The 27475-nt window shown below is 39.6% G+C and overlaps 1 protein-coding gene across 7 annotated transcripts in view; it reads left to right on the plus strand.

Moving 5' to 3' along the window:
- The first annotated feature begins 1257 nt into the window (after positions 1-1257).
- The window catches only part of dnajc6 (DnaJ (Hsp40) homolog, subfamily C, member 6), a 53163-nt gene continuing 26945 nt past the window's right edge, over positions 1258-27475 (plus strand). For 4 of the 7 annotated variants that reach the window (XM_083566414.1, XM_083566415.1, XM_083566416.1 and 1 more), the window contains exons 1-2: positions 10593-11421; positions 26815-26950. In XM_083566414.1, the coding sequence (XP_083422540.1) occupies positions 11163-11421; positions 26815-26950 (395 nt within the window). In that variant the 5' untranslated portion in view covers positions 10593-11162. Of the gene's footprint in view, positions 1525-10592; positions 11422-26814; positions 26951-27475 lie in introns of those variants that run through there. The other 3 variants (XM_083566418.1, XM_083566420.1, XM_083566419.1) reach the window with 2 other exon arrangements.

The raw sequence follows: 27475 nt of genomic DNA on the forward strand, positions 1-27475 counted from the left end.
TGTGTCTTTGTTGAATAAAAACCGAAGTTGTGGATCTATCTATTGTTATAGTGGAAAAGTCGACAAGTCCCCGTGAATTAGTTGTTTCTCAATGTGCATGCCAGAGCTGCTTTTAGAGAAAATAATAATAATTTAGAGACACATTAGAGATTTGAACAGTATTTTGGTATCAGTAAGGAATAAAACAATGGGACAAACTGGCATATGAGAAAAATCCACACTGGGGTGATTTGATGTTAGACACAATGCACAATTACTGTGCTGTACTGTACTGTTTTTTCTGTGTCCTGAAGTGTTTTACTCCTCTTATACAGCCAGACTTTGTCAGTAATTTAAATTTGTTACCAAATGACACATCACTTACCAGTGACTCCATTTTTTTTTTTTAGAAAAACCTAAACAATATTCTTTAAATGAATACATAAATGTACATTGTGTTTTTATTCAAAATAAATGAATACAGAAACAAATATTTTATTTAAAAGATGCTCAAAACTAATTACATTAAGAAGACAGATGGATGAATAGATAGATATTTCTATTATTGATAGATGTTAATGGGACTAATTGGTGTATATGAGGCCCAACTAGGATGGATGGATGGATGGATGGATGGATAGATAGATAGATAGAGAGATAGAGAGATAAAGGCTCTGGCATGGAGAAGCTGATGCTGGATCTGTGATGATCACAAATACTGAGCTTATAAAACTAGGAGCTACTAACCATATAGACTGTATAAGACTGCAGAAAGAACATCACTTATAATCTTATACTCCAGTAATCATGTTAGTTCTCACTCTCCAGTGTTCTGTATTGTTGAAAGATTTATGATCAAACTCTTGATGTCACCCAAATAAGGATGGGTTCCGCTTTTGAGTCTGGTTCCTCTCAAGGTTTCTTCCTCATAACATCTAAGGGAGTTTTTCCTTGCCACAGTCACCACGGCTGCTCATCAGGGACAAACGCACACCATTCACCTTAACTGTTGATTTGTGTAAAGCTGCTTTGAGACAATGTCTGTTGTGAAAAGCGCTATAGAAATAAACTTGACTTGACTTGACTTGACTTGACTTGACTAGATAGATAGATAGATAGATAGATAGATAGATAGATAGATAGATAGATAGATAGATAGATAGATAGATATGGATATAAAGATAAGTAGGAAGATAGATAGAAACACGGATAGGAAGATGGATATAAAGATGGTTAGGAAGATAGGATAAGTCAGGGTCTTTGAAACTGTTGTGACATCACGGCAGCGCGCGGCAGGACAGCGGGATGCGCGTGATTCAGTGATGCAGCTCACATCCAATCCTGGATGATGTAAAATCGTGCACAGGCGCCGGAATAAACGCCCTGCACCCGTCCTTCAGCCCGCACGCCGGGCTTTCTCCTGCTCCGTGCGCCAGGAAGCGGTGATCATCTGACCTTAAGGTGATCAGCGAATGACAAATCAAAGGTCAGCGCTCGTGCCATCAGCAGGACCCGCGGCCGACTGGATAATGCACGAGCTGGAAGGTAAGAGCCGCTATGACCTTCTTTACATTTCTGGCATGAGGAAAGCGCGAGGGGTCTTCCTGCTGTGCAGCCACAGATCCACTGTTTCAGCTCAGATCGTCCTGTTACATAACGTACTGGGATCAGTTTTTGAGCCGGTGCACATCATGTAATACGAGCAAAATAACCGCCATATGCGATAGTCATCATACAACATGGCTTCTTACATATAATGCCTTTACTGGATCTAAATGGCGGAATATCACTGATCCATGAGCAGGGTTTCTGTTTTGAAGCAAGCGGCTTATCACTGCGCTGAAGCGGTTTGCATGAAATAAACCGGCGGATTGCGTGTAAACACATCGCAGATCACTGATGCATTTCCTAAAATGTCAGTCAATGTTTAAACACACAAACACGGGGCTTCTGCCTGCAGGAGGCTCGTGCGACTCAAGCAGTACAATCAAATGCAGGTGTACAGTCTGTGCAGTATTTAATCTTCTCTTCATTTTTAGTATTATTAGTGTTATCGTGTTTTTATTTAATTTCTTTTTATTTAACACGTCACCTTGCATTGCATAATAGATCCGAGCCCGAGATGCGCGAGCGCCGCCTCTCAAAAAGGTAAGTGTAAAGAGGGTGACGTCATAAAATCCGGAATTCCAAATCACTCATGGTAGACTTTATGACGACACTACATAGGGGCAGCCGTCAAAGAGACAAGAGTGGGCACTATAGAGTGCACTAGAGATGAGATTGGGATCCAGTCTGTGTCAGCTGAAGGTTGATAAAGGGATGTAGATGTAAAACTGGGTTTGACACAAAGATGCTTTACACACACTGTAGGACATGATGCTTTACTGACTTCACTGTCATGCAGTTCTGCGTCACACTGTACATTCTGTATCATTTTTGGATAATTATAACTATTTATGTACATTGTACATTTACATCGTTTCCAACCCTTTTGAAACTGAGAGCTACTTCTTGGGTACGGATTAATGTGAAGGGCTACCAGTTTGATACACACACAGTTCCCAGTTTGATCTGAAATAACAAATTTGCTCAATTTACCTTTTATTATATGTTATTATTAATAATTAATGATATTCATCTATGTGAAGACACTGATCATGTTGATGATTTCTCATAATAATTATCAACAATGATTTAACAAAGTAGGAAACAGCTATTTTTAGAAAAGGCCAGGGCTACTCATGGGGTCCTTGCGGACTACCTGGTGTTGGTGACCCCTGCCCTAGATTATCTTGTATACCATCTGTACCTACACTGTGTATACCTTTTGTACAGTTACACATACAATGTACATGGATGGATAGATCATATTACACATTAAAGGGTGTGGGGTTTGTTTTTTTATGGGATTTGGCTTTACAGGTGTATCTCAATAAATTAGAATATCATTAAAAAAAAGTATTTTATTTTAGTAATTCGATACGAATAGTGAAACTTGTATATTATATAGATTCATCACACACAGACTGATATATTTCAAGTGTTTATTTCTTTTAATGTTGTTGATTATGGCTTACAGCTAATGAAAACCCAAATTTCAGTATCTCAGAAAATTAGAATATTAAAGTCAAGTCAAGAAGCATTTTAACCATATATAGCTGACACAGTACTGGGTGAAATGAGACAACGTTCCTCCAGAACCCTGATGCTACTTTAAACAACATAAAGCTACATAACAGAAAACACAGAGCTAAGGACTAGTAAGTGTCCTCGCCACATAAAGTGCATCGTGTGCAACCTGGTGCAAACAGTGCAAAGACAACACAAAACACAAAATAGTACCACCAGTAATCCTAATGTATGTAACACAGTGCAGTGTGTAGGAGAGAACTGAGTACAGGAGTGTACCTTCTAATTAACAAAATGTAAACAAAAGCAAAAGCAATAGCAGCAGTCAAAAAGATGTGCAAAAACAGCATGTTAAACAGCTTGTAATAATGAAGTAATATAATATGGGTGGTACTAAAGACATGGATGTGTGAAGCGAGTACAAGTGTGTGTTGAGTCCGGGTTGTACAGATCAGTCACAATGTTGAGAAGCCTGATGGCTTGAGGGAAGAAACTGTTGCACAGTCTGGATGTGGCGGCCCGAATGCTTCAGAACCGCTTTCCGGATGGCAGGAGGGTGAAGAGTGTGTGTGAGGGGTGTGTGGGGCCATCCACAATGTTGTTGGCATTGCGGATGCAGCTTGTGTTGTAAATGTCTGTATTAGAGGGAAGAGAGACTCCGATGATCTTCTCAGCTGTCTCCACTATCCTCTGTAGGGTTTTGCGACTTGAGACGGTGCAGTTCCCAAAACATTCAGTGATACAGCTGCTTAGGATGCTCTAAATTGTTCCTCTGTAGATCGTGTTTAGAAAGATGGATATGAGCTTTGCTCAGCCTTTTTTAGAAAGTAGAGAAGCTGCTGGGCTTTCTTGGTGATGGAGCTGGTGTTGAGCGACCAAGTGAAGTTCTCCACCAGATGAACACCAAGAAATTTGGTGCTCTTGACAATCTCCACGGAGGATCCATCGATGATCAGTTCTTCTGAAGTCAACAACCATCTCTTTAGTTTTGTCAACGTTCAGAGACAGGTTGTTGGCTTTACTCCAGGCTGTTAACTGGTGCACCTCTTCTCTGTATGCTGACTCATTGTTCTTGCTGATAAGACCCACCACAGTCGTGTCATCGGCGAACTTAATGATGTGATTTGAGCTGTGATTGCTACACAGTCGTAAGTCAGCAGAGTGAACAGCAGTGGACTGAGCACACAGCCCTGAGGGGCCCCAGTGCTCAGTGTGGTGGTGCTGGAGATGTGGTTTCCGATCTGGACTGACTGAGGTCTCCCAGTCAGGAAATCCAGGATGGTGTTCAGGCCCAGTAGGCTCAGCTTCTCAATCAGGTGCTGAGGGATGATTGTGTTGAATGCTGAGCTGAAGTCTATGAACAGCATTCGTACATATGAGTCCTTATTGTCCAGGTGGGTGAGGGCCAGATGAAGGGTTGTGGAGATGGCATCGTCTGTGGAACGGTTTGGATGATATGCGAACTGCATGGGGTCCAGTGAGGGTGGAAGCTGGGTCTTGATGTGCCTCATGACGAGCCTCTCGAAGCACTTCATCACGATGGGTGTGAGTGCGACGGGACGATAGTCATTGAGGCAGGAGACTGTAGAATTCTTCGGCATGGTGACGTTGGTCGTTGTCTCAAGGCACATAGGAGCAACGGCGCGGCGCAGGTAATGTTGAAGATGTCAGTAAAGACATCCGCTAGCTGTTCTGCGCATACCCTGAGCACTCTGACATGAATGTTATCTGGACCAGCAGACTTCCGTGGGTTAACTCTGCATAGAGTTTTCCTCACTTCAGCTGTGGTTAGACAGAGCACCTGCTCACTAGGAGGAGGGGTGGTCTTCCACGCCAAAATTTGTTCTGCACCTTAAACCGGGAATATAAGTAATTCACCGCATCTGGGAGGGAGGTGTCCCGGTCACAAGTAGGTGAAGTTGTCTTGTAGTCCGTGATCGCCTGGATGCCCTGCCACATGTGCTGGGTGTCTCCACTGTCCTGGAAGTGGCCATGGATTCTCTTGGCATGTGCGCACTTCGCCTCTCTGATGGCATGGGACAGTTTGGCCCTTGCTCTGAAGACTGAGTATCTGGCTTCTGGTTGGAGTGTGTGGTGATGGTCTTGGAGATGTTCACGTCATCAATGCACTTGCTGATGTAGCTGGTCACTGTTGACGTGTACTCCTCCAAGTTGATGAAATCAACCTTTGGTTGCAGCCTCCCTGAACATGTCCCAGTCAGTGCATTCAAAGCAGTCTCAGAGAGCAGACATGGATCCTACTGGCCAGGTTTTCACCTGCATTCGAGCTGGATTTGAACACCTGTTGAGTGGCCTGTGCTGGGATCAGCATAACAGAGATGTGGTCTGATGGCTAATGGTCTCATAGAGTACGCAGAGCTCTTCCTTAGCATTAGCGCTAGGAGACATGTACACTCCGATCACAATAGTGGTCTTGAATTCCTGGGGTAAAAATAGGTCTACATCTCACAACCATAAACTCCAACAGCGGTGAGCAGTAGGTGGAAACAAGGACAGAGTTCTTACACCATTCCGTGTTGATGTAAACACACAGACCACCACCGCGAGTCTTACCGCACAGAGCTGCATTTCTGTTGGCACGAAATGCGGCTAGCCCATCCAGCTGAATGGCGGCGTCCGGAACTCAGCCACGTCTCAGTAAACGCAAAGACGTAGCAGTGTCTGTACTCACGCCTAGTAGCTTGCTGGAGTCTAATGTAGTCCAATTTATTGTCCAGGGAGCAAATATTTGCCATTTGAATATTGTGAAAAAGTTTAATAGTGGAGACTCGTGGTGTCACACTCTAATCAGCTAATTAAATCCAAACACCTGCAAAGGTTTTCTGAGCCTTTAAATGGTGTCTCAGTCTGGTTCAGGCTACACATTCATAGGGGAAAAACTGCTGACTTAACAGTTGTCCACAAGAAGATCATTGACACCCTGCACATAGACGGTAAGACACAAAAGATCATTGCTAAAGAAGCTGCTTTTTACAGAGTGCTGTATCCAAGCACATTAATGAAAAGTTGAATGGAAGGAAAACGGAGCTGGAGTCCAGCTGGAGTCAGTGCTTCAAGAACCACCATGCACAGACGTATACATGGGCTACAACTGACGCATTCCATGTGTCAAGCCACTCCTGAACCAGAGATAACGTCAGAGGTGTCTTACCTGGACAAAGGACAAAAAGGTCTGGACTGTTGCTCAGTGGGCCAAAGTGGTCTTTTCAGATGAAAGGAAAGAAAATTTTGCATTTCATTTGGAAATCAAGGTCTCAGAGTCTGGAAATAGAGAGGAGAGGCACAGAATCCTAGTTGCTTGAGGTCCAGTGTAAAGTTTCACAGTTAGTGGTGGTTTGGGGAATCATGTCATCAATAAACATACTTTCCAGAAAGCCAACAATTCACTAAAATGTTTTTTTTTATTGGTCTTATGAAATGTTATAATTGTTTGATGGGTTTTTGTTAAATTTGAGTAAAAAAAAAAAAAGAAGATGTAAATAAATTAACACTTGAAATATACCTGCACCTTTGGACTTATTTGGGAAATATTATTATTTGCACTGTCTTACTTTACATACCCTGCACAAACTGTACAGTTACATACTATATTTGTATTTATTACTTTATTATTTTATCAGTTTTTATAGTTTTTCATATTTTTATAGCACCAGCACACCATAGCAAATTCCCATGATGCCCATGATGCTTGGCAAGATAATTCTAATGATATTCATTTTACTTTTTTATAGCATAGTGTAGTACAGCATATTATAGTATAGTGTAGTAGTATATTCTTGTATAGTGTGCTATAGTATAGTATAGTATAGTATGGTGTAATATAGCATAGTATAGTATAGTATAGAAGTATATTCTAGTATAGTGTAGTATAGTATATTGTAGTGTCGTATAGTGTAGTATTGTATATTGTAGTATAGTGTAGTATAGTATAGAATAGTGTAGTATAGTACAATAGTATATTCTAGTATAGTATAGTAGTATTTTATAGTATAGAATAGTGTAGTACTGTATAGTATAGTATAGTATAGTAGTATATTTTAGTATAGTGTAGTATAGTATAGTGTAGTACAGTACAGTATATTAGTATATTATAGTACAGTGTAGTATAGTATAGTACAGTACAGTGTATTATAGTATAGTAGTATATTTTAGTATAGGGTAGTATAAAATAGTACTGTTTTGACACACAGTTTCTGTTCCTATAGTTACAGGGAAAAACCCGTTGTCTGCATGTAAGCATGGAGATGACGCCACTTCTGTGTAAACAGTTGTTTTGACAAATTGGCCCTTTTGAATCACCGCAAATGAAGTGAGCAAGAAAAATGTACCTCTCTGGGAACATTTCAATGCTAAAACTGAAGACTGTTAAAATGACTTCATCGCAGAGGCACTTTCAGATAAAAGTCACAGTAGATGCATTTATTCGTCACATATACAGTGAAATTTGTTCTTCCCATATCACAGCTTATTAGAGAACTGGGGACAGAGCGCAGGGTCAGCCATGATACAGTGCCCCTGGAGCCGGGAGGGTTAAGGGCCCTGCTTGAGGGGCAGCAGTGTCAGCTTGGTGGTGCTGGGGCTTGAACCTAATCTAATGTAGCCTATTAACATTAAACAAATATATTTAAAACCTGCAGTTACCATTGGTTTGTGCTTTTCATTAAATATTGTCACTAAAATCCACCTTTACAAAACATTCACTAAGAAATAGAAACTGAAAAATCATAAGAATCATTAAAATAGTAGTCTATTTCTATTCCCATAAAAAGAGTCCTCAATGATCAGTTTCTCAAATTAACAATCATGGAGAAAAAGTGTTTTTTATACTTTATATTCAGTTTTTTATTTCTTTAATATTTTGTTAAATGTTTTGTTTACTTTTGTTAAATGTTTTGTTTACTTCACTCATAAATTGAGGTTGTCATTAAGAATTGACGATCAGCATTTAGAAACTTTGATCAGCCAAAATCTTTTGCACATTTCTTTCAAGACTCTCCAAGAGGTTACAAGACATTTACAAGTTAAAACCATCGTAAAAGATCACAAGCTTTGTGTCAAACAGCTACCTTTTAGTATTATATTAACCCAGATCCTGGCTGTTTTTTTGCCCGAGTGCATGAGTGTAATTAAACATAAACCTAAGAATGTAAATATTTAATTTTAATGCAACAATTCAAAGAGTAAATTCAAGAGCTTTATTGCTTGTTTCCTAGCAGTGCAAAAAAGGGTCAATACTGAGTCAGCAATTTATGTGCAGACAGCAAAAAGTCTTTGTATGGAAAATTTCACATACTGTACACACAAGTTCCCAGTGCCTCCTCTCTCAGTTTCCTAGACACTTTTAGTCTTAGGAGAAAGCATGCGGGCCTGGTGACTGCCAAGTAATGCGTCCAAAGGCGGAAGCTTGCAACACCAACAAGCTGACACCGAATTAAATCATTCTTCAGGAGAGAAATAGCTTTGGGCCAGAGAGCCTCCATTCACAAAGCTCTAAATGTTTGATCTAGTTTGATTAAATGAATACTTTCTTACTCAATTGCTTGTCTTGTTACACACACACACACACACACACACACACACACACACACACACACACACACACACACACACTCTCTCTCTCACACACAACAAAGATACAATGCTTGTAATAATAGTAGCATACTGTACATCTACCATATTAACCTTCTCTGATGGAATCTGCACAACTTTGTCAAGACAGTGGCATGAAATATTTGACATATGTATATATTTTCTTCTAAAGACATTCATCCATAGACAGTCACGTCAACTGATTATGACACAAGGTTTTCCGACATCCTTCATGTCTTTTAGTTGTTTCCCAATTTAACTGGAATTAATTTGGCTCTGTAGACGTTAAGTCATCATTTAAAATGTGCTGGACTATTTATAAGCTGAGGTGAAGAAAAATCACAGTCACAACAGTTTTTCCCACTCACAGTAGAATCTCTAGACTGAAACAGGTTTTTATCGGCCCAGCACTGTGAACAAGGATGTCTTTATGGAGAAAACAGTGAAACTGACTACTGAGGGACACAATGAGCAGAGGGATATAAGGGCCTGGATAAGAACATATGCGTTATTATTTACAAAAGGTCCAGTTTATTTAGAGTTGAAACAGAATGCAAATAACCTCCACAGCTGAAAGTAGTGTGTATCATATAACACAGAAAAGGGTGTGGGGTTTGTTTTACAGCCTTTAGATTATTGTGTATTGACTGTATTGTGCCTATTGAAAAACATTTAATGCTGTTTTAACTATTTAATGATGATGCTAATTATATCAATAATAAATACAATAAAATAATAATAATTATAATAATAATAATAATAGATAGATAGATAGATAGATAGATAGATAGATAGATAGATAGATAGATAGATAGATAGATAGATAGATAGATATTAGCTTTAACCAAAACTAATTCTAAAGCATAAAACTTTTCTTCTTCTTCTTTTTTATCTTCTTCTTCTTCTTCTTCTTCTTCTTCTTCTTCTTCTTCTTCTTCTTCTTCTTTTTTTTATCTTCTTCTTCTTCTTCTTCTTCTTCTTCTTCTTCTTCTTTTTTTTAATCTTCTTCTTCTTCTTCTTCTTCTTCTTCTTCTTCTTTTTTTTAATCTTCTTCTTCTTCTTCTTCTTCTTCTTCTTCTTCTTCTTTTGCGTCTTCTTCTTCTGTTTCTCCTTCTTTTTCTTTTTCTCATTATAAACCCAAGAAATCAATATTTATTAACAAGCTAATTCATCAATAATAATAATAATAATAATAATAATAATAATAATAATAATAATAAACATTTGTATTTGTATATAATAATAATAATAATAATAATAATAACAATAATAATAATAATAATAATAATAATAATAATTATTATTATTATTATTATATGATTTCCCCTAGTAATATTATTATTATTATTATTATTATTATTATTATTATTATTATTATATGATTTTCCGGTATTATTATTATTATTATTATTATTATTATTATTATTATTATTATTAATATTATTATTATTATGAGTCCCCCTAGTAATATTATTATTATTATTATTATTATTATTATTATTATTATTATTATTATTATTATTATTATTATTATATTATTTCTAGTAATATTATAATGATGATGAAGATGATGATGATGATTATTATTATTATTATTATTATTATTAATATTATTATTATTATGAGTCCCCCTAGTAATATTATTATTATTATTATTATTATTATTATTATTATTATATTATTTCTAGTAATATTATAATGATGATGAAGATGATGATGATTATTATTATAATTATTATTATTATTATTATTATTATTATTATTATTTTCCCCTAGAGTTAGTGTTCCTGGATAGGCTCCTAATGGTTCTAAACGTTTCAAAGCTGAATCTATGTGCGGGGCAGACTGTACCATTTCCTTCTCTAAAAAGGGGGGAGGTACAGACTTCGGAAGGCCTCAGTCACTAATTACGATGCGAAACGTCTATCTTTTAATCTGTTTATTTAATACAGGAGTTCTTTTTCTAATTGTAGTCACATAGAATCATTAAACTGCGGACCAATTTATAAAACCACGTATTTCTTTAGTTTTGTGACCTCCCCGTCGGTCGCGGTGCCCGGGGTTATTCAGTTCCATACACACCCTCCGCAGTGATGTCCGGCGATCCTGCGGGCGAGCGGCGGTCTACCGGCGGCGTATAGAGCGTTGCTTGGGGTGGGGAAGAGGAGGCAGGAACCGCAATAAATGCGACTCGTGGTGAAGAAAGGGTTCCTCCTTCGTTCTTTAGGCTAGAGAAAGAGAGAGAGAGAGAGAGAGAGAGCGAGAGAGCGAGAGAAAGAAAGAGAGAAAGAGAGGAAGACTGCAGAACGGGGATGTGATGCATTAGTCCCCTCTCCTCCCTCTTCCTCCTCCTCTTTGGCTTCTCCACCGAGAGAAGCCTGAAGATGCGCACAGCACACCACCTTGAAGCGACCTCGTTTGTACGTGCTTGAAGGTTCGTGCTCATGAGCCTGCTCGGAGGCTACAAGAAACGGAGCGGTTATGATGGTTATGAATCTTTGCAGTTGGTCGATAGCGGAGGAGGCGGCCGAGACTTCAGCAGCAGCAGCGGCGGCGGAGGAGGAGGAGGTGGTGGTGGTGGTGGAGGAGGAGGAGGTGCTGGTGTTGGTGCTGGAGGTGCAGGAGGAGGAGGAGGAGGTCTGGCAGCAGTGACCCTCAGCTCCAAGGCGCGACTGGACCACTGCAGCATCATGGACGGCTCAGGTATGGCTTTTTACACTGGAGTGCACATTATGGTACCTTTACTTGCCACTGAGATGATCCTCTCAAGGGTACAGCTTTATACATTTGACCTGATTGTGTGTCTGGTACATGGGTATGGGAATGGACCTCACCTTGGAAATGGTTTCTGCGATCCTACTGGGAAATGAACACAAAGAACACAAAATCTTCGATTAGTTTTTTAGAATGAAGCTTTATAGCTGCACTCAGTGCAGGTTCTCAGGGAGGCTGCATATCTACAGCTTTACAGAGACGTTGAAAATGAAGACCGCAGCCTTAAACCAACGTTTATAGTATTATGTTGTGTGGTTCTCTTCAACCCTCTCCACCCAAAAAATAAAAATTGGAATCACTCAATTGTCTAGAAAGTCTTTGTATACTCTAGTATTAGGATTTCTCTTTACTGGAGAAAACTCAAGCCAATGTGCCCTATACACAAAGGGACCACCATGGTTTCCTAAATTTTATGTCCATCTGACTTCACAAATGCTCTTGTAAATGAATGAACACAAATTCCTCCATAGTCATACTCCAAAATCTAGTGGAAAGCCTTTCTGGAAGAGTGGAGGTCATTAAAAATGGAGAAACAGGAATAAATCTGGCATGTGATGCTCAAAAGGCACAAAAAGATGCAATTAAACTGTCCACAAACCTTTGAGATCTTTTTGTGCCTTTTGAGCATCACATGCCAGATTTAGTCCTGTTTAAGTACTGAGTCGCATCCCAAATTGCTCCTCTATAATATAATATATATATATATATACAGTGAGGAAAATAAGTATTTGAACACCCTGCTATTTTGCAAGTTCTCCCACTTAGAAATCATGGAGGGGTCTGAAATTGTCATCGTAGGTGCATGTCCACTGTGAGAGACATAATCTAAAAAAAAAAATCCAGAAATCACAATATATGATTTTTAAACTATTTATTTGTATGATACAGCTGCAAATAAGTATTTGAACACCTGCCTATCAGCTAGAATTCTGACCCTCAAAGACCTGTTAGTCTGCCTTTAAAATGTCCACCTCCACTACATTTGTTATCCTAAATTAGATTCAACTGTTTGAGGTCGTTTGCTGCATAAAGACACCTGTCCACCCCATACAATCAGTAAGAATCCAACTACTAACATGGACAAGACCAAAGAGCTGTCCAAAGACACTAGGGACAAAATTGTACACCTCCACAAGGCTGGAAAGGGCTACGGGGAAATTGCCAAGCAGCTTGGTGAAAAAAGGTCCACTGTTGGAGCAATCATTAGAAAATGGAAGAAGCTAAACATGACTGTCAATACTCTTTGGGGGTGTTTTTCCGCACATGGGACAGGGCGACTGCACTGTATTAAGGAAAGAATGACAGGGGCCATGTATTGCGAGATTTTGGGGAACAACCTCCTTTCCTCAGTTAGAGCATTGAAGATGGGTCGAGGCTGGGTCTTCCAACATGACAATGACCTGAAGCACACAGCCAGGATAACCAAGGAGTGGCTCTGTAAGAAGCATATCAAGGTTCTGGCGTGGCCTAGCCAGTCTCCAGACCTAAACCCAATAGAGAATCTTTGGAGGGAGCTTAAAGTCCGTGTTTCCCAGTGTCAGGCCAGAAACCTGACTGATCTAGAGAAGATCTGTGTGGAGGAGTGGGCCAAAATCCCTCCTGCAGTGTTTGTAAACCTGGTAAAAAACTACAGGAAACGTTTGACCTCTGTAATTGCAAACAAAGGCTCCTGTACCAAATATTAACATTGACTTTCTCAGGTGTTCAAATACTTATTTGCAGCTGCATCATACAAATAAATAGTTAAAAAATCATACATATATTGTGATTTCTGGATTTTTTTTTTAGATTATGTCTCTCACAGTGGACATGCACCTACGATGACAATTTCAGACTCCTCCATGATTTCTAAGTGGGAGAACTTGCAAAATAGTAGGGTGTTCAAATACTTATTTTCCTCACTGTATATATAGAATTATAGAGGAGCAATTTGGGATGTGACTCAGTTCTTTCGATTGCACATTGCTCATCCTTGCAAACCATCTCAGGATCCTCCATATTCTCCTACTGTATATTCTCCTTTCCCCTTTTTTAAAGTTGTATTATTTATCCAGAGCTGCTGGATGAGACTCATTATTAATAAGCTCTGCTGTCTAGATCTAGCCACCCATCTTCCACCAAGTGTGATTTTATTTTTGTGAGCTAACGAGTTCTTTTGTATACAGTTTATGGTAGAGGGGGTGATATCTCAGTGATTAAGGCACTTTCTGTTGGATCGGAAGATTATGGGTTCAAATCCCAGCCCCACCCAACTGCTACTGCTGGGCCCTTGAGCAAGGCCTTAAACTTCACCTGCTTAATTCTGAGTTGCTCTAGATAAGGCTGTAAATGTATGTTTGGCAGCATTGATTTAACATGGCTCCAGAATTTCTGGTTTAATCCAAAGCCTGGGTTTCCTCAGGGTTCTCAAGTTTCCTTCCACTTCCCAAAAACATGATAAAATAGCCCACAGGTGTGAATAAACCAGCGTTCCATCCAGGGTTTGATTTTGGAATAACCTCTGGATCCACTATAACCCTGGATCAGTGCTTACTGAAGATGACTGACTCCCTGACCTTTCATTTACATATAGAAAATTTAAATTTCTAATTTCAAATCCGTAACTGCACTTACCACGTTTACAGTATGAGCATAAACATTAGCAGGAGTCAGAGTCCATCGGCCACAAATGCAGGATAAATCGCCCCGAGTGCTTCTTTTATCCGTTAGGATTTTTACAGACATATGGTATGAAGGATTATTTAGGATTAGACTACAGATATAAAGCATGGTTCTTACAGACACTTGAAAGAAAATTTGAAAATCGAACTAGAGTTTAAAAAGAAATCGAATCCTTTTGCGAACTGCCACACACGCCTTGTGTACATTGTGTGCCTGTGTGCACTAAACCTGCTGTATCAAGTGAATTCTCTGAATATATTAACAAAGTAATGGCAGCAGTTAGCCCCTTTAATCTGGTATTAGCTCTGGATGTAAAGCATGTTTACACGTGGCAGGCTGCAAACACTGAGTATCAAATGTTTACTGCTTGCTAACGTGACACTGTTTTGCTTGAATGTTAATTCGGCGAAGGTTAATTAGAAAATAAAAGTTACAGGCTGTTGGGTTACAGTGAGGATCACAAAAGTAATGTGAGATCGAAACTAAAATCTAATATTAGTACTATATTTAGTAATGATTCTAATATATTTAGCATTTCTCTAAATACCTTTATATGGTGAAACAAAAACAATTGAAATCTGACAGCGAGCTAACATATGTAAATATTCAAGAACTCAATTAGCTTTTCCTGCTCAATACTTTTATCTTAACCAGTATTTTTTTTAAAGTCTGGCAGAATTTCCAGTATTAGTACCAATACCCAGGTAATGTTTTGATGCTTAGCCCACAACGGTCTTCTTCTTTAGTAATACCACAGTGACAACTAGCATAACATTAGCTAACTATTTTGCATCTTATTAGCATCTTCCGGAAATAAACCCAGTAAGCTCCTTTTTTTGTTTCTAAATTTACATCCCTATATACATATTTGTAACATTTGACAGTACTGCAAGAAAGATGCCAACGTTTTGCCGTGTATATTTCTACTTTTCAGAATACACAAGTCACATCTTACATACTGTTAGATAAGTAGCTAGCAGCATGTTCTCATTTTCAAGTCAGCCAATATGGGAGGTGGTAGCTTAGTTGGTAAAGCATTGGCTTTGGAGCTGAAAGTCATGAGTTCAAATTTTATTCACACCAAGCTGCTACTCCTGGGCCCCTCCTTGCTACTTCAAGACCCTTAACCCCACATCTGCTCAATTGTATAAAAGCAATAAATGTAAGTCGCACTGGAAAAGGGCATCTGCCAAATGCTGTAAATGTTCTAAATACTGCGCTGTTTTTAAACACTTCTGTTTTAAGCCAAATGTGTTTGACTACATTCTGAGGAAACTTACTGCAGAATGTAAAAAAAAAAAAAAAAAAAAAAAAAAATATACTAGAGACCTTCTTTTATTAGTTGAATCATTCTTTTATCACGTAGTATCATCATTAAATTCTGTACAATGCTGCTCACCAGCTAAACATATTGTTTTATATTGCAGTAATTGAACAGGCGTTTACAGATATCAACACGTTCTCATTCTCTCTCTCTCTCTCTCTCTCTCTCTCTCTCTCTCTCTCTCTCTCTCTCTCTCTCTCCCTTTCTCTCCCTTTCTCTCTCTCTCTCTCAAACACATACACACAAACACACATACACACACTTTTTCATACAATCCCAATTACACAGCTAGTTGAACTAACACTTACATACAAACACACACATCTTTCACTCTTTCACTCAAGTATACACACAGAACAAAAATAAATGTAAGTGTAATGCAAATCTTGAATTAACTTTGCTTACTGTTGAAATTACAAGCTCCAGCTAGTTATATATGTATGTATTTATTTATATATAATTTTCGGCTTCTCCCATTAGGGGTCGCCACAGCGGATCATCCGTATTCATGATTCACATGTTCGATTTGGCACGTTTTACGCTGGTTGCCATTCCTAACGCAACCCTCCCCATTTATCGGGGCTTGGGACTAAGAGTGCACGTTGCAAGTTCACTTAGAAATCATGGAGGGGTCCGAAATTGTCATCGTAGGTGCATGTCCACTGTTAGAGACATAATCTAAAAAATAAAAAAAATCCAGAAATCACAATATATGATTTTTAAACTATTTATTTGTATGATACAGCTGCAAATAAGTATTTGAACACCTGTCTATCAGCTAGAATTCTGACCCTCAAAGACCTGTTAGTCTGCCTTTAAAATGTCCACCTCCACTACATTTATTATCCTAAATTAGATGCACCTGTTTGAGGTCGTTAGCTGCATAAAGACACCTGTCCACCCCATACAATCAGTAAGAATCCAACTACTAACATGGCCAAGACCAAAGAGCTGTCCACTAGAGACAAAATTGTACACCTCCACAAGGCTGGAAAGGGCTACGGGAAAATTTCCAAGCAGCTTGGTGAAAAAAGGTCCACTGTCGGAGCAATCATTAGAAAATGGAAGAAGCTAAACATGACTGTCAATCTCCCTCGGACTGGGGCTCCATGCAAGATCTCACCTCGTGGGGTCTCAATGATCCTAAGGAAGGTGAGAAATCAGCCCAGAACTACACGGGAGGAGCTGGTCAATGACCTGAAAAGAGCTGGGACCACCGTTTCCAAGGTTACTGTTGGTAATACACTAAGACGTCATGGTTTGAAATCATGCATGGCACGGAAGGTTCCCCTGCTTAAACCAGCACATGTCCAGGCACGTCTTAAGTTTGCCAATGACCATTTGGATGATCCAGAGGAGTCATGGGAGAAAGTCATGTGGTCAGATGGGACCAAAATAGAACTTTTGGGTCATAATTTCACTAAACGTGTTTGGAGGAAGAAGAATGATGAGAACCATCCCAAGAACACCATCCCTACTGTGAAGCATGGGGGTGGTAGCATCATGCTTTGGGGGTGTTTTTCTGCACATGGGACAGGGCGACTGCACTGTATTACGGAGAGGATGACCGGGGCCATGTATTGCGAGATTTTTGGGAACAACCTCCTTCCCTCAGTTAGAGCATTGAAGATGGGTCGAGGCTGGGTCTTTCAACATGACAATGAACCGAAGCACACAGCCAGGATAACCAAGGAGTGGCTCTGTAAGAAGCATATCAAGGTTCTGGCGTGGCCTAGCCAGTCTCCAGACCTAAACCCAATAGAGAATCTTTGGAGGGAGCTCAAACTCCGTGTTTCTCAGCGACAGGCCAGAAACCTGACTGATCTAGAGAAGATCTGTGTGGAGGAGTGGGCCAAAATCCCTCCTGCAGTGTGTGCAAACCTGGTGAAAAACTACAGGAAACGTTTAACCTCTGTAATTGCAAACAAAGGCTACTGTACCAAATATTAACATTGACTTTCTCAGGTGTTCAAATACTTATTTGCAGCTGTATCATACAAATAAATAGTTTAAAAATCATATATTTTGATTTCTGTTTTTTTTTTTTTTTAGATTATGTCTCTCACAGTGGACATGCACCTACGATGACAATTTCAGACCCCTCCATGATTTCTAAGTGGGAGAACTTACAAAATAGCAGGGTGCTCAAATACTTATTTTCCTCACTGTATATATTTATTTTTTGTAATTCATCCCATAGGTGTTCAGTAGGGTTGAGGTCAGAACTCTATAACAGGCCACTAAAGCACTTCCACTCCAGGGAAAAAATGTAGTTCAACCTTGAGGCACAAATACCAGTATTGTAGCTAGTTGTTGAATTATTCATAAAAGGCATATTTTAGAATTAAGATATCATTAAATGTGTAGTCTTAGTACATACACATTCTTGATATACCCATGTTGATTTCTTCTGTTTTATAAAATTTTGTGATTCTTCCTAACATGCATATTTGTGCAAATTTAATCCAAGGCCTGAGCAAAAGTGCAGTGTTGCCACATGGGAGTGATACTGCAGGGTTTGTCGAATGGGGGAGTGGATTTCAGGCTGAGAGTGCACTTCAGCTGTAAAACATGCTGTGTGTGTGTGTGTGTGAGAGAGAGAGAGAGAGAGAGTCTGGGAGAGACAGAGAAAGAGAGAGGAATGTGGCAGATTGGATGTCTTGTCTGACTGAAACAGACTTTCTTATTTTTCATATAAAAATATGAGTCAGTATGATTTTGTCTAAAGTAAATTTATAAAGTGTTCTTCTGTGCTTGTTTGACTTGCCATGGATTATAGAATTAACATTTTCTCAAAGAGAAAGCCGCTTTGGAAGTATTATATATTAAGACCCTAATTCTCCCTTAGAGAACGACAAGCAAAAAACACTTTCGGGTGCAAAACTGTATTGCTATAAAACAGTAAGACAGTGAGTTTGATGGATAGCAGTATTGGCAGAGAACACCCATGTAAAGACAAGTTGCCAGCACTTTAACATACATCAAAGTAAACAGAATGCTGTTTAACACAAACACGATTAACGAAACGTGGTTAAAATGCGGACAATACAAGTGAAGAAATCTAGATTGGATGTCTTTCTGAAACCTTTTCTAACACTAGTGAGTAATAATCTCCTCAGAGTTGATTATTATTCTATAACAGCTCCTCCCTAAATGTTTTATTCTTCATAAATCAAATAAAAAAAGGTAATCTATTGGACATATAGCACTTGGATTTTTACAGCACCTCTGTTTTACAGCATATAATCAGTGTTAATATATATAAATATAAAGATAAATACCAGTTCATCATCAGCGAGATCTAATTACCACCTTAAAGTTGAATATTTTCTGTTAAAAGCTTTTACATCAATTTGGCAACAAATATATTTTCTAAATTGTACCCATTTCATTTATCCCACAAAACAAGTCGCCGTGAATAAACTGATACTTTAAAAGTTAAACCATATTTGGATTAATTGATTAATATAAACTTATATATAACGCTATTTGTCTTGTGATCAGCCCTACTGTTCGAGCGACTGTTATGGGAAATGAATTAGCACCTTCTGGCCGATCAGAATCTCAAGTTCAGTCATCTTTCATTCAAGCAGTCAGTGTTCAACTGTTTCCTGGGTTCTTTTGTGTTGTCTTTGAATAGGATGGTAGCTATGTGCCTGCCTGGACATAATCTATAATTGAAGAGCTAAAGCTGGGTCTAATGACATGACATGGACACACACATACACACACACACACACACACACACACACACACACACACACACACACACACACACACACACACAGAGGAATTCCATGTCACTGAGAGCAGATCCAAACTGCTCGACAGTGAGAATGAAAGAAGCAGGCAGAGCGTTAAATAGAGAATGCTCCACCTTTATATCTTCATCTTCACCGAACTTTCCTCCTGATATGGAGCAGCCCTCCTGGGTCCCGTCTCTCTTTCTGTTTTTCTCTCTCTCGCTCTCTCTCTCTCTCTCTCTCTCTCTCTCTTTCTCTCTCTCTCTCTCTCTCTCTCTCTCTCTCTCTCTCCATCCCCTTTTTCTGTTGCTCTTTTTTTTTTTGTCCTCTCTCACAAAGATGACCCCTCCCAGGATAAAAGGGACTTTATTAGGAATTCAGAGCTCCCGTGATCCCTAAAAGAACAGCCCTGGACTTTGAAGTCAGCTGGATGTCTCTTGGTCTGCTCCAAATAGAGCCTTTCTGTGCTTTTATGGCCAGTCAGACTGGAAGTCCACTATGTTTTATGTCTAACAGTCCAGCCAAAGCCAGGCCATCCTACTATTTAGTGGTGCTGAAAGGCAAATGGGTCAGCTGGAAAAGTGGCTGCGGGACATTTTATTGCAGCAATTAATAAACACAAGCCTAAAATTGCTATACGAAAGATAACACATTGTATAACATAGCAGACATCAACTTGCCATTTCAATAACAGCCACATCTATTGTTATATATTAAAACTTTTATCCAAGATCTTAAGTTGTGACTAGGTAACTATCTGGTTTATTTACTATGCAAATTAGATGCACCAAAACCTGTGAAAATGGTGTATAAATATTAATGAATTGTCTGCCTGGTCTGCTACTGTCTGCTCCAGTTTGGAAGTTTCTCTATTTTGGAAAAATCCTGACCTTTTACTAGAAATCAGAATAAAATCTGCTTCATTGTCTATAAAAATTACAACAAGAATAATAATTATTATCTAATTCATTCATTAAGAACACCCATGTAAAGACAAGTTGCCAGCACTTTAACATACATCAAAGTAACCAGAATGCTGTTTAACACAAACACGATTAACGAAACGTGGTTAAAATGCGGACAATACAAGTGAAGAAATCTAGATTGGATGTCTTTCTGAAACCTTTTCTAACACTAGTGAGTAATAATCTCCTCAGAGTTGATTATTATTCTATAACAGCTCCTCCCTAAATGAATTGTCTGCCTGGTCTGCTACTTTCTGCTCCAGTTTGGAAGTTTCTCTATTTTGGAAAAATCCTGACCTTTTACTAGAAATCAGAATAAAATCTGCTTCATTGTCTATAAAAATTACAACAAGAATAATAATTATTATCTAATTCATTCACTCATTAATTTTCTCCCGCTTATCCGTAATGCGGGGGCAGCAGTCTAAGCAGGCCCCCGCCTTCGACTGCTGCCCAATCCTCACAGCACCGTCCCTTACGGTCCCTCCTGCAGGTGGTGAGCCCACGGGAAGGCGGCCCCACGTCACTCCGTGACCTTAATATTTCCCTCGTAAGGGACCCCCGGAGCATAGAGGGTTAAGGGCCTTGCTCAAGGGCCCAAGAGCGGCAGCTTGGCGATACCGGGGCTTGAACCCCAGACCTCCCGATCGGCAACCCAGCGGCTTAACCGCTGGAGCCACCACTCCACATTATTATCTAATATATTTAGTCATTTATTTACTTATTTCTGAGGGCAATATTTGCCTTTCTGTTTTTTCTTTCATCTTCAGTAAGCGCTTTATCTCAGTCTGGGTTGCACTGGATACTGAAACCTGTCTCACAAAACTGAGAGCATGATGGGATTACACCCATGATGGTACGCCAGTCCACCACAGGACTTCACACTGAGGGACAATAGCAGCTAAATTCCACCAGCTCATCTCACATATTTAAAAGCAGTGGGAATCTCTGGGGACCTTGCAGTTGGATTACATTTTTATTCAAGGCTCCAAGTGATAAGAAAATGACTCTTTATCCATGTTTTTTTTTTTTTTGTAAATAACTGTAGCCAACTGTAGGAACACTGTAGAAACAGTGTCTGGTGAATATGCACAGAAGTAGATGTGCTAGCAGTCTTCATATTAAAGATTAAAGTACATCATCAAATATTTGGCATTTACTCAGGTTATTTGCTGTTAACAAACATCGTCAGATTCATGTGGAACCTGAGAACCACATTGGTTATAGAATAATATGACGGTTATATAGATGGCTACACAATTAATATAGAATCATGCTGTATGCAGTGTGTCAGGTGTGTCTGGTGATTCCACAGAATGCAGTGCACTACACAGTTTTGCGTGCATTTGGGCTGATGTTTTAAGCCCTTGGTACTGACACATCCAACACATATAGCTGCAGATGTGATGAATTCGAACAAGTATATCAAGTATTTCATTAGTTTTTTTATAATACAGTCGAACCCACTTATCTCGACCTCGGTTTAACTCGCCAACCCTATTAAGTCGACGTTTTTGAAGTGGAACCGCCAAATTCTCGCTTTGTCTAAGCATTTTTTAATCGGTTATGTCGATTTTTTTTTTATGTCGCCGAACCCTGATATCTTGAGCACAAGGGGGGCAAATTTGCCACTTAACGTCGGTTATGTCAGGAATCCCCCTGCCACGCCCCCTTCGGCGGCGGCATTTCCCGAAGCACCCTGCTTCTTCTCCTGTGCGTGCGAGCTCGATGCAGTCATGCTGATCACACACACCTGACTTTCATTCACTCACTCATCCCATCTCCTAGTTAAGCCCCTCACCTCCACACACTCACGGTCCGTTATTGTTTGTGCATGATTGTATGTATTGGTTCATGGTGGTCTGTGTAATCGCGTATACGTATCCCACTACGTACCCTTCTTCTCGGACTCCGCATTCTCCCAACGGCACCCCGGATTACCCCGATCCTGCTGTTTTCCATGTTCACGCTGTCTGCACCACGTTTATCCGTTGCTGCCCAGCGCTGCGCTTTCCATAGCGCGGATCCGTGGATTCTCTACACGAACTGACTCTGCTTTCACAGAACTTCGTGGACCGCGCTCCCGGAGCGCACCGCTCGATATTACTGCTTCGCTACAAGTATTGGTGGATTATCTCCTGAGTATTCTCAATAAACTTTGTTTGCGTTTACTTCGGCTTCCGCCTCCATATCTGCATTTCAGGTTATTTCGATCCGCATGACCAATCAAACAAATCGCTTTCCTACATTATCAGTTGTTTATGTGAAGTTGATCCAAATATATTATACTGATTTCACCTAAATAATCTTAACCCTCAAAACATCTCAGCATCAGTTCATTGCAAAAGTCATTGAATGCAAAATGGTTAAACCAGTTGTCATCATCTAAAATGTCTATTTAACTTTTTTTTTTGTAAATGTGACTTGAATTGATGAATTGGGCAGATGAATCTTGAATGTCACTAATGAAGAAGAGTGAACGGTATCAGATCAAAAACAGGTCACAGGTGGATCTTGTGAACCTTTAATTGGAGAGTGTATTAATTTGTGCTGCTGAAAATCATAGATGCCGTACAGAAGGAAGTCACATTTTGTGCATTTTGAGTCACTGTAATCCAAACATATCAATAAATACTGCAACTGTGCAGCATCATACTGACAACATGACTAAACATTTTGAGGATCTTGTTTGTGAGCAATGACAAAGGGACTATTAATTCTGATGGGAATGACATGGTGATTGACACAAATACTTAGTTTTAAAAGATGAACTAAGTAGTTTGAGAACGGTATTTGCATTTGCAAGAAATCCGATGTTTTGTGCTGTTTGTACAAATTGTTTTGAGAATGCACTTACTGGTTTGCAAATATTAAGAATTATGCAAGAAATGCTCCAAAGCAACTGGGAAAAACTGTAAGACTATTAAGGTAAAATCAGTATAATATATTTTAATCTATCTATCTGTCTATCTGTCTATCTGTCTATCTGTCTGTCTGTCTGTCTGTCTGTCTGTGTTGCTTAAAATGCTCATAGCACATATAAGAATAGATTTTCAGATCGTGTTATATATGTTATATACACAGAACTGTGGGGAATTACCAATTGTGATGGAGGGGCAACAATATAAACATGCTGTGAGCAGCCATATTGCTTTGACATCGAATAATTGTTAAAGAGATCTTCCCTAATGTTTCCCTAGTCGGTATTCTGTGTTGATATAGCATTTGTTTGGTTTTTACCTAGTCAGAGTTTGGACATTTATATGAATCCAAGCTAGAATTCCCCAACTTCGTCTTCTTCTTTCGGCTGCTCCCATTAGGGGTTGGCACATCGGCTCATACGTCTCCATACCCCTCTGTCCTCTACATCTGCCTTTTTTACACTAATACATGCATGTCTTCCCTCACCACATCCATAAAACTCCTTCTTGGCCTTCCTCTATTCCTCCTTCCTGGTGGCTCCATCCCCAGCATTCTCCTACCCATATACCCCATGTCCCTCCTCTGCACATGTCCAAACCATCTCAATCTGGCTTCTTTCACATTGTCCCCAAAACATCCTACATGCGCTGTAGGATGCCCTCTAATAACTTATTTTTAATCCTGGCCATCATCGTCACTCCCTAAGAACATTTCAGCATCTTCAGCTCTGCTACCTCCAGCTCCACCTCCTGTCTTTTAGTTAATGCCACTGTCTCTAAACCATACAACATCGCAGGTCTCACCACAGTCCTATAAACTTTCCCTTTTACTCTCTCAGATACCCTACTATCACAAATCACTCCTGTCACTCTTCTCCACCCACTGCACCCTTTCTGCAATCTTTTCTTTACTTCTCTAACACGCTCTCTATTACTTTACACTGTTGACCCCAGATAAATGAACTTCTCCACCTCTTCTCCCTGCAACTGCACCCATCCACTGCCCTCCCTCTCATTCACACACATGTACTCTGTCTTACTCCTACTGACTTTCATTCCCCTTCTCTCCAGCGCGTACCTCCACCTCTCCAGGCTCTTCTCAACCTGCTCCCTACTCTCACCACAACTCCTGCTGGCCTTCTCTATACTCCATCAACACTCTCAAAACAAATAATGCATCTGTGGTGCTCTTCCTCGGCATGAAACCATTTTGTTGCTCACAGTCACCTCTTCTCTCAGCCTGGCTTCCACTACTCTTTCCCATAACTTCATGGTGTGACTGATCAACTAAAAAACCGGTACCAGCACACTTCTTCATCATTCTTCAGGAATCCTCTCACCTTTCAAAATGTTGTTGAACAATCTGGTTTAAACTCCACTGCCATCTTTCCTAAAGATCTCCACGCTTCTATTGATATGTTATCTGGTCCAACCTACTTTCCACTCTTCGTCCTCTTAATCGCTGCTCTCACTTCCTCCCTACTAATCCTATCCACTTCCCGCTTCACCATCTCCACACCATCCAACCGTCTCTCTCTTTCTCTCTCTCTCTCTCTCTCTCTCTCTCTCTCTCTCTCTCTCTCTCTCTCTCATTTTCCTCATTCATCAGCTGCTCAAAATACTCCTTCCACCTTCTCAACACACTCCTCTCACTAGTCAACACATTTCCATCTCCATCCTTTATTGCTCTAACTTGCAGTACATCCTTCCCAGCTCGGTCCCTCTGCCTGGCCAATCGCTACAAATCCTTTTCTCCTTCCTTTGTGTACAACTTCTCATACAGCTGCTCATATGCCTTTTCATTGGCTTTCGCCACCTCCCTCTTTACCTGCTTCCACATCTCCTTGTACTCCTGCCTACTTTTCTCATCACTCTGTTGATCCCAATTCTGTTTTGCCAACCTCTTTCTCCTTATGCTCTCCTGCACTTCCTCATTCCACCACCATGTCTCTTTGTCTTCCTTTCTATTTCTGATTTCCAGTCTTCCTCCTTCACTTTTCACCATCTTATTCTTCTTTCAGTTTTCAATCTTCTTTTTTACCTCCAAAACCATCCTACAGACCACCATTCGATGCTGTCTAGCTACACTGTCCCCTGCCAACACTTTACAGTCTCCAATCTCCTTCAGGCTGCATCTCCTGTATAGAACATAGTCCACCTGTGTGCACCTTCCTCCACTCTTATACATCACCCTATGCTCCTCCTTCTTCTAAAAATAAGTGTTCACCACTGCCATTTCCACCCTTTTAGCAAAATCTACCACCATCTGCCACATCGGCAGCATCATGAATAATAACCATAACCATTTGTGGCAGAGGGCGCATATATTGTATATTATAAATATTATAACGCATGGCCTCTTAGGACTTCCGTCCTACGAATGTCAGGAAAGAGTTTACAACGAAATCAGTAATGCTGCATTTTTCTAGTCATATAAGTTTAAAATGCATATTTTGCTTGTAATTTAGTTTAATAAGGTCTACTAAAAGATTCCAACTTTTTTCCCCCCTCATATTTCAATATAATATTGATAGCGTCTGGACAGTGGAAAATATCGTGATATGAATTTTAGCTCATACCGCCCACCCCTATTATTTTTTTTTTTTACACAGAAATAGGTTTTTTATTACTGTCTGTGTTTGATCAGAAGACGTGGCTCCGTTTGGAAGAATGATATCAGGCAGTAACAGTGTAATAACTATTTTAGACAAAGTTTATGACAGAGCTGAATCAAACACAGAGATCTTGGATATACTATCTAATCAATTTCGTTTCACTTGTGCTGTTACACTTCCTGTCTCAGGGCTTGTGAGAGAGAGAGAGAGAGAGAGAGAGAGAGAGAGAGAGAGAGAGAGAGAGAGAGAGAGAGAGAGAGAGAGAGAGAGAGAGAGAGAGAGAGAGAGAGAGAGAGAGAGAGAGAGAGAGAGAGAGAGAGAGAGAGAGAAAGAGAGAGAGATAGAGAATGTGTGTGTGTGTGTGTGTGTGTGTGTGTGTGTGTTTGTGTGTGTGTGTGTGTGTGTGTGTGTGTGTGTGTGTGTGTGTGTGTGTGGTGATAAAGATGTAGGCAGAATCTAACAGATTTACAGATCTAAGTGGGTGGTGGATGCTGAGGCAGACTAATAGCTTGGGACTGGTCCAGGATGGAGGGATGGACAAATACACAAGAACACACACACACACACACACACACACATACACACATACACACACACACACACACACACACACACAGGCAAAAAACTATTTCAGTGTGTAATAAAATACATAGCAAAGCATCTCAGTATGTACATAAAACATAGCATTGATTGGACAAGTGGAACAACGAGCACTAGAGCACTCAGGCCACTTGAACGAAACGAAACACAGAACAGGTGAACACAAATGAATAACAAACCAATGTCGGGCAGAGAGCAAATACTAGAACACAAACCAAAAAATGAGCATGTGGTGGGTTGTCATGGATACAGCAACAAAAAAGGGGGGAATCAAAATGCTTGTATATGCTCGGGCATATATTTTAGTAGCCCCCCTTTAACTGTGTGTGAGTGTATGCAAACATGCTTAGTTCTTTTTGGGGAATCAAAAGAACTAAATTTCCCTAAAAAAAACCCCTGCTTAACAATGCCAGGTTTAGAATGAATAAGCCACAGTTGCAGATATACACAAAGCGCAATATCAATGGCTAATCAACGGCTTTGAATTTCTAGATATGGATGGGAACTATGGGGGTGGACTGCTGGACATGGTTAAAGGAGGTGCTGGAAAGTTCTTCAGCAACTTCAAGGACAACCTGAAGGACACCATCAAGGACACTTCCACGAAGGTTATGAATCAAGTGGCCACGTAAGTCTTCACTGTTTGTGTGGTTAATGACGTCATGCATTTTAGGATATTTTAGCTTCGAATATATGCCAAGAGGGTACGAATTGACCAAAGGCAGAGATTTCAATAATAAAATTAACCCAAACAAATATCCAGAGCAACACATAAATGATTTACGAAACAAAATAAATGTTTTGCAGTGAATTTAAACAGTTTTTATATATATATATATATATATATATATATATATATATATATATATATATATATATATATATATATATACAGTGAGGAAAATAAGTATTTGAACACCCTGCTATTTTGCAAGTTCTCCCGCTTAGAAATCATGGAGGGGCCTGAAATTGTCATCGTAGGTGCATGTCCACTGTAAGAGACATAATCTAAAAATACAAATCCAGAAATCACAATATATGATTTTTAAACTATTTATTTGTATGATACAGCTGCAAATAAGTATTTGAACACCTGTCTATCAGCTAGAATTCTGACCCTCAAAGACCTGTTATTCTGCCTTTAAAATGTCCA

This window comes from Silurus aristotelis, assembly GCF_946808225.1.
Source record: "Silurus aristotelis genome assembly, chromosome: 2".
NCBI lineage: Eukaryota > Metazoa > Chordata > Actinopteri > Siluriformes > Siluridae > Silurus > Silurus aristotelis.